Source organism: Odontesthes bonariensis, chromosome 6, assembly GCF_027942865.1.
Source record: "Odontesthes bonariensis isolate fOdoBon6 chromosome 6, fOdoBon6.hap1, whole genome shotgun sequence".
NCBI classification, from domain to species: Eukaryota; Metazoa; Chordata; class Actinopteri; order Atheriniformes; family Atherinopsidae; genus Odontesthes; species Odontesthes bonariensis.
Window position 1 is genome coordinate 33,568,786 of NC_134511.1, and position 8,709 is coordinate 33,577,494.

The window sequence follows — 8,709 nt, forward strand, 5'->3', positions numbered from 1 at the left end:
AAGGTGGCTTATAACAAAAGTGTGTGACCTTTTCTCTCACTACACCTGGTTTTGTCCACTTTGTTCAGCTGCTTGACATATTCAAGATATGTGCTTCTATTTAGAGACGTTTAGACAGTTGCTGGGAAAAGGTGGAAACTGCACCTGAACAAATAGACGGCTGGCACGTGCTGTGGACATGTTGAACTTTGCTTCTCTGTTAATTTGTCAGGAAATATAGGACCATTTTTGAGCTGTTTTTTTTTTTTTTAGGTATCCGAGAATTCACAACGCTGCAGAATTTCAAAATCTGTTAAATATTTGAAAGGCCTAAAAATCACATTTTACAGCAACTGAAGGATGTTTGAGTAACAAGGTAAAGTAAAAAAAAAAAAAAAAAAAAAACAGCAGCAACACATTCTGATAAAATAGCACATTTATTAAAAAGAGACAGCATTTTATTGCATTTCCCATTTTGCAGAAATATGCCACATCTCAGAGAGAAGATCAAGGGTCTCGCTAAGATTTCCCAGGCCACCTTCTGTTGCTTCCAGTTAATTATTCAACACACATATCTACTGTATGATAGGACGCATTAAGCACACACTCACCGCCTCACATGTGGTCTGCTGCCTGGATAACGGGTGAGTTGGCGGATGTTTTGCTGTTCAGAGTCTCAATTTAAATACATCTCACATCTTCAGTTTTTTCCAAAAGAAAAACCCAAAAACGTCAACATGTTGTGAAATTTATATTACAGATAAAAGCTCACTGGCTCTCTACAGCCTGCAATGGCAGGGAACTGTGGAATCCAAGAAATCTGATGACAAGACGTGTTGTTTTTACCTGGTTTATTCAACGGTTTACCAGGCAGTGAAAAAAAAAAAAAAAAAAAAATAATGAAAGAAATGAAAACCCCTAAAAAGACATGTTATGTCACTAAATATGAATTTAGGTGGAATGACAGCAATTCTTTGGTTGTTAAGTGGCAAAGAAAAAGAGATCTTCATTCCAGTCCATTCTTTTGTGAGATGGACTAACGGGTAATAAAAAGGAGTAAAAGAACGTATACACACTAGAGTTACAAACCGTTCCATTTGTTTTTGACTGGCTTTGCTCCTACAAAAGTTGATGTCAATGACAGGTTCAAGATATGACAATTAAGCCAACTCGCTTCTCCTAATCATAAAAGGAGCCATTTGGGTGGAATGAAAATCAAGCCCTGAAACTTATTTAACAGGAAAAAAAAAAAAAAAAAACACTTATTTTTTTTATACAAGCTCAAAAAAATGCAACCTCAAGGTGAATGATGAAAAAGCACAATGTATTCAATAATTCAAGGCAACAAAGACACAAACAAAATAAAACAAAAACACAAAGAACACACGAGGCAGTGCAAAATGTCACACCAATAAAATATCACGTTTTTAAAAACAGATCCTGAGGAAAAACAAATCCAAGCGCATTATAAAACATCTCCAGGTCAGCCCCACTCCGATTTAAATTATATAATAAAATGGAAGATCCCATATTTTCAGACAATCTCATTTATTTGACTTTCTGACAGCCGGTTCATGTGGCTGCTTGTTTAAAACAAAAAACAAAACAAAACAAACAAAAAAAAAATAAAAAAAATCATACTCTGTACCAGCAAGCACTCATCCCCAAAAAGAAAGGCCACAAAGAACATTTTTAAATCCCAAACACTTCAGCTACAACATAAAAATCGATGAAAACAAAGTTGCTGTCACACAACAGTGTGATTTTAGTACCGCATTTATATACACACACACACACACACACACACACACACACACACACACACAACTGTGTACACTTACAGAAGAACAGGAGACGGCGACTTTGGTGCTCAATTAATTTAACTTGCATCTTTTATGAGGAAAGAAGGCTGCAAATAACAGATTTAAAAAAAAACATTTTGTGGCTAAACTTCTTGCAAAACATCTTTCAAAATGAGAAGAAGAGTCAAAGGAGTGAGGAAGGATACACAACAGCTGAATTATTGGTTGCTTACCTGGTGAGGGGAAGGAAAGGAAGGGGTTTATACGCGGGGGTGGAGCATTTAAAATGCATCTGTGAAACAGGCAAAGTTCTAAATGATCCTTGGAGTAGAGCTAAGCACTTAAGGAAGGTAACTCCATACATAAACAGGAGGGTTCACGAATACTCAAGTAAAACAGAGAAACAAAGCTGCTTTTCATTCCACATGAGAGCTTAAAAAAAAAAAAAAAAAAAAAAAAAAAAAAAAAGCTGAGACTAAACAGAGTCAAAGTGTACAACATGGCCCTGTAGTCTGATCATCCAAAGACCGAATCTAGCAGCTTCATTACTAAATGGTACAGCCCAGATTAAGAACTTTTAAGACAACAGGATTTGAAAAAGGCTTCAGAGAAAAATGTGGAAAAGTGAATGTTGACACATAACACCTGGTAAATGCCATTTTCTAATTGCGCTAATGTTGTGCTTTCTTACTTTTAGCTGCATGTGGACAGAGAGCAACTTGGAGGATGTATGAAACAAGTGCATGAGCTTGTACTCATTCTACTCATTTATTTTATCATCATCAAGGTTGAGCAGTCTGCTCACTCAAGTGTAATATATGATAGGGCAGTCGAGCTTATGGCCTATCAGTCAGCATATCAGTTTGTTCAATCTAAAAAAAAAAAAAAAAAAAAAAACACACCTCAAAATCTTAAATTGACTGATTTGATCAATTTTAGATGAGCATACTTTACGCTCCTCGTCATGTTCAGCTGAAAATTTGTGAGCCATTTTCCAAATTATAGAGGCCAGCAAGTTTTACATGTTCTAAAAAAAAAAAAAAAAGAAAGAAAAAGAGTCAGCATTCTTTGGAGAAACAAAAAGGCAGCCATGCATAATGAATAAATGTATGAGCAAAAAAAAAAAAAAAAAAAAAAAAAAACCCCACTGTAAATAATATAATCCTTATTCAGTGGAGTTTAGGTATTTCACAGCATAAACTTGCCTCTCGGTAAAGACAACTGCTCTCTTAAGGGTTCAACATGTAAATTTTAAAAATTTGTGATCACCGTTGGACACTTTGTATGATTCTGAATCTGTATTCGGTGTTACAATATCAAACTTGTTTTTTACGCTTGACCACACACCACCAAAAAAATCTGTGAAACCCAAACCTGTGTTTTTGTACAGGCAAGCAGACATAGACAGCAAATGAAGCGCCAGCTACAGAGCTGGTTCAAGACTAATTTCGTCCATCTTTCAACATCTTATGGCAAGTAGATGATGGCACATCAACAAAATGAAAAAAAGAAATATTTCCTAGTTGAGAAGAACAGAAGCCTCTCACATGGAAACAGCATTTCCAATAACCATCTCACACATGGTTTAATTTCTATTCAACCGATTTCTAAGCAGCACCATTTTCAATTTGAAGGTAACGCGTCTGACCTGATGCTGAGCAGGAGTGTTAAATAAAGTGTGCTTTCTTGCCACACCCAGTACAAAACAATGCCTTTAGTTTATAAAATGGGCCGAGAACAATCACTCCTGAGCATCTCCTAGCCGTGGAAATGTGGCTTCAACCCATGAAGACAGGCATCGGTAAATCCTGCCAAGCCTCAGAGTGGAAATGACTAACATTGTTCAAAAAGGGTCAGCAGAGGTGGATGCGAAACACATTCAAAGAAGCGCACAGCATACACTTTCAACATCTCCTTTTCTTTCAACAGCGTTTCATCTGGCAGTGGCTTTCCAAAAACATATTGTCTCTTTTTGTCCTCCGTCGTCCTGATTTTCCCCGAGCCTCGGGCTCTCTCCTGTGTGTATGCTTTTACCTGTGCTGCTGTTGCCACCTTGACTTTCTCTCCCCCATTCTCTCCCTCTCTCTCTCTTCATAGTCCCACGTCCAACTTCAGCCTCCACATGTCTACCCCCGCTGTTAGTTTTAGCTCACAGCCGGCAGAGGCAGAACAGTGTGGGGATGAACACCCCAAATGCAACGAGGATGGGAAACATTAGGCTACTGTTGTCTGCCGCGTAGGGGTTTGGTGTTCGGGGGCCAGACTGGACCCTGTTCTTGGAACCTGTTGGGACCTTTTTCTTCCCACCTTCTTCACCTCCTTCACTGTCGTCCTCATCTTCCTCCACTTCATCTGGCTTCTCCAAGCCAGGGTGAGGCTGAAGTTTCGGTACATCTGTTAAATAAAAAGGCAAGAAAAAGTTAAGATGAGGAAGGTCAAAATTAAACTAGGATAGAAGGTACAGTCGGCTAAGTTACTTAGATTACACACCTACAACAGTGTCAGTTTTAAAAAATCATGATCTACTCAAAAAAAACTCTTGTGTAGCTGCAAAAAGCTGAAGGGTATGTTTGCAATCCCACCACTCACCTTCTAAAGTTCCCTTCATGACATAGAGAGCGCAGACCTTGGGGTTGTCATAATAACCCTGAAAGAAAGAGCAGTTTAGTCGGTGACAAATGTAAGCATAAGTCCAACTGAGCTGTTACTTATAAAATCAATTTGATGACAAATAGAAGTGATGATGAAACCCAACTTTAACAGTCGTTCATTGTAATTTCCTTTCAAGAAACACCGCTATAAACAGCTGGTGCACCCTGACATGCTTCTTAGTTATCTTACTTAAAAGACCGAAGACTTTGTTCTACAAATGCATTATCAAGCCAAAAGCTTTCACTTATTGAAGTGAACGGCTTGAAAAATATTCCTAATCGGACAAATGATTAGTCACTCCAGAACGTAAAAAAATATATTCTCCGACTGTGATTGAGTGGTGCAAAGAAGGGCTGAGTGAACAAGAATGTGTCAAATGCTGACATGGCTAATCTAATTTAGAGCTAGTCTGTGGAAATGGTTACACACAGTACACATTCTGACAGGTCTCTCCTCAGTGCAGACCAACAGTTTAGCCAAACAGGTTATGGTTCATAGTTTAATTAAAAACCAGACAACTAAGCTAATCTTTTTAACCTGAACAGCTTCACTGCAGAAGGCAAAAAACACAGACTTGGCTTCAGAAAGATGCACTTGGATTATAGCTTAGCTTCAGTCTGATAAGTTTCTGAATCCATCTCTAGTCAAAAGTTATTTTCTCCCACAAGTAGGTCCAGTATCCTAGGAGTGTTAAAACTAAAAGTGATTACTGATAGTAACACTGCTTCAAAGCCCTCTGTCCACTCCATCACTTAACTTTAACACTATAAATTATATATAGAATGTAACAGGATATTAAATGCGCTGACAGCAACTTTTGAGAAGGCAGCCAAGAGGTGAACCAAGGGAATATCAAAAGGTAGAAATCCAGTGATTTTCTTAAAGGAAAAAATTTTTTTTTATAAAAAAAGGTTTTGCAGTATTACAGTGATTTCCCTGTGCTGTTGCTGCTAATACAACTGCAATATGTTAGCAGGTATTGCTGATTGTTACCACAGAAACGTGTTCCGTGTCAGGTTGCTATCTTACAGCATACATGCGTTTCAACTCAGTAGGCCAACAATGGTACAGGGTTAGCGTTTGTGAGAACATTCATTTATAGTTTAATATGCCCCAAATCACAGTGAACAACAGCCTAGAAACACAGCAATGGGGTAAATGCCATAAAATCAAAAAAATGAATGACAACAACAAGCCTCTGAGTGAGAGTCATGTTATATGCAGTAACACATGACAATAGGACAGAGTGTGTGAAATAAAGAGATGCTGAGTCAGTGCTCTTCATGCATTGCCAAAGTAAATTTGGACTACTTTGGACAATAATAATAAAACAAATCTATTAAACCAACACTAGTTATACAGACAGGGTACAGCCGTCTGTATATATTCTGGATGGTAAAAATAGCCTACGTTTTCTAAAAGTTTTCCAACATGCAGTAAAATCAAAAATCTTCCATGAGAGAAAACAGCTGATTGTTCAATGATGAACTAAAGTAACTTTTCGGTAATCCCTTTATCCTCAAAGTCATCTACTGAAGTCCATCACTCCTTAAGCATCTGTGAGTGTCAGCTGAGTGAGTTATCTTCAGTTCTTAATACCGTACAGTGCTAAACAATTTACTTCCCTCTGAATGATTGCCCTACATACAACAAGCTGTTGTTTTGCGTTCATCTTTTTCACCAATAAAATATCTCCAAATGAAGGAAGAGACTGCTCACTTAATCAGTCATAAAATCAATGAAGATCTGTATAGCAAATTAAGTGAACCCATCACACTCCTACTCAGTGACGTTAGCACAGAAATAAAAACAACTCACCTTTACGAACTCCACAGTGAGCTTGTTGTTGAATGTGGACACCTCTCTCTGCACACTCAGCTTGCCTCGTCTAATGGAGAAGGGCACTATCTCATCGTGAGCAGTACTGTGTCCCACTCGATCAAAGATGTCCAGGTCCTTCACCACAATGTGGCCATTTAGACGGACGTCAAACACCTAGTGAAACATTCCCCAGTCAGTAATGACAAACAGCTCATACTCACACGGATGACGTTACCAACTGTGCAGAGACATTAGCTCTTGATGCATTGTCAGAAAAATAAGGTGCGCAAGAAAATGATATATGGCATATGGAAAAAAAAAAAAAATGCCTCATAAGTTTAAAGAAGGAAAACATTTAGCAAATTTCCTATTCAAACTGTGCAGCATTCGCACAATAAGAGATCAGATTTCAATTTGACTGTTTCATTATTCACAATACCTTTTGCTGCGACTGTGCAAAGTAAACTTCTGCAAACTTCAAGACTAATATGTAGTCTCCTTCCTCACGAATAGGAACATCATATCCAAAAGTGTCTTCATTGTAACGCTCTGTCTGGTACAGGATCTGGTCCTCTGGACTGGAGCGCAGTATTGGCAGACGCACCCCATAATCAGATGCTACAAAGGAGAAAAACATCAGGCTCAATGCGAACTTTGCTGAAAAAGACCTCTGAAATGACAGCAACACTGGAAAAGTAAGTTTTGTGTCAAGCAAAGCACCTCATTGCGCAACCAATAACCATTTCCTGAATTCAGTGGAATTCTGTCTCATATAGAATGATATCACACTGTGGCCCCTTAAACCTGCAATAACTGTATCTTTGCCTGATAAACTGAGGCAGAAATTGCTTCAAGCGATCTATCTGATCATATAAGCACCTGCTTCCTTTATATGTGGAAAGGGGCGGGACTGCAGCTCTCTATGCTGACTCGTCAGTAGTTTGTAGTCACTTGCGGAAGCCACAGCATGCAGAGGTTTCTGCTGGAAACACCTTCTACCTCTGTAACGTCACTCTTGCCAGCACCTTGCAGGTGAAGCCCGGCAAGACATGCACTCTATAAGCAAATTGCCACTATTAACAGTACACTCACCTTTACCCAGTTTCCCCTCCAATGGGTCCTTTTTGAAGTGAATACCGTGTACGTCTACATGCGTTTCACCCCCGGCATTAACAGCCCAGATAACCCGATCTGCGAGGCTGGGGCCCCCGCCGTCCGCCCAACACTGCTCGGACAGGAGCGACAGCACTGCTGCGACCAGCCCGGCGACGAGTAGCGGCTGCATTGCCTCACACCGCACAGTCTGCTCGTTGACAACAGAGACAGTTAGCGTCGGTATCCGCTTGAGTGCGGCTTAAACTTTAATGTGTCCAAGTAGCCCTTCCGCATGTAACATTAAGCACACAAGGTTAGCTAGCCAAAGGGGCTAGCCAGCGTGTCTTAGTGAAATGAAACATGATATCCGTACGTTAGCCAGTATGCTAACGTTAACAGTACCAGTACCGGGTAGCATTTGCACAGATGCAGAAAATGACAGTTAAATTGTTAGCAAGCACTCCAACTAAACGTTGACAAATGTATGACAAATCGCCTAGTTATCAACTGAAAAAGCAACAAAATATAAAGTGGAATTAGCAGCAAGTAACGTTGGTTGGTTAGCTTGGCAATCTAGCTAACCTACCTGTCTAACCAGAAATTCTTGGTTAATGAAAGCCTGGCTAACGTAAATGCAAATGTCTCTTACCTTCCCCTTCCACAAATTCCTTCAACCTATCTTTTGACAGTGTGTATCAACCGTATTTCTACTGGCACAGCCTCAGCAGGCGTCTACAAGCTAAACTGTAAGATAACTTCACACTATGCAGATATACTCGGCTGCAGCTGGCCACAACCTTCCACACTGACTTTCATTCAATGTGTATATCCGAATTAACATTTGCTCTGCTGCTAGCTACAGCGGCTGCCAGTTCACAGGGGGCGGAACAGCACTACCTAACCTTAGATTTCCCATGACCAATGAGTGGCAGACAATCTGTCGAATCACACACTCCAGTTAAGGCTTCTTGATCTATTTAACGATAGACCAATCACATTCTGCTTTTTTAGAAATACGATTTTGAGTACTTAAAATAAAAAGGCCATCATATTGACACCATAAGAGATATGCAGAGTATTCAAGTAATAGATATGATTTTGCCAGACGGCAGATGTGGATTTCTTTTCCACGCCAAAGTGCGGATTTTGATCTTTACATTCCCTGATCGCTTCTATGGCCAGACGGAATGATCGAGCCAAAAATGACATCCACGAAAACCAACAATGTGTACGTTTTCCATGACGGAGACAGTTTATGAGAAGCGTGTTACTCGCGAAACAAAATTAGAAAGTGAGTAACCCAGGGGCAAGAAACCTGCTGAACTTCAGATAAACTTTGCTGACAAGAGCGTTTTTGTTA

At 39.6% G+C, this 8,709-nt stretch overlaps 1 protein-coding gene across 1 annotated transcript; it reads right to left on the reverse strand.

Moving 5' to 3' along the window:
* Window positions 1-2,957: 2,957 nt before the first annotated feature.
* On the reverse strand, window positions 2,958-8,292 carry mlec (malectin). Its single transcript, XM_075469093.1, has 6 exons — window positions 7,999-8,292; window positions 7,347-7,557; window positions 6,694-6,872; window positions 6,252-6,428; window positions 4,371-4,428; window positions 2,958-4,175 (listed from the first exon to the last, which is right to left on the reverse strand). The coding sequence occupies exons 2-6, from the start codon at window positions 7,537-7,539 to the stop codon at window positions 3,931-3,933; spliced, it is 852 nt and encodes a 283-aa protein (XP_075325208.1). The 5' UTR covers window positions 7,540-7,557; window positions 7,999-8,292; the 3' UTR covers window positions 2,958-3,930.
* Window positions 8,293-8,709: the final 417 nt, after the last annotated feature.

Bases quoted from the DNA above. Each gene is read 5' to 3' on its own strand.
- mlec (XM_075469093.1), bottom strand. From the start codon at position 7,539: ATGCAGCCGCTACTCGTCGCCGGGCTGGTCGCAGCAGTGCTGTCGCTC. The intron at 4,429-6,251 runs GTGAGTTGTTTT...TCTTTCTTTCAG, and splicing joins TCACTGTGGAGTTCGTAAAG to GGTTATTATGACAACCCCAA. The intron at 4,176-4,370 runs GTGAGTGGTGGG...TTTATTTAACAG, and splicing joins CATGAAGGGAACTTTAGAAG to ATGTACCGAAACTTCAGCCT.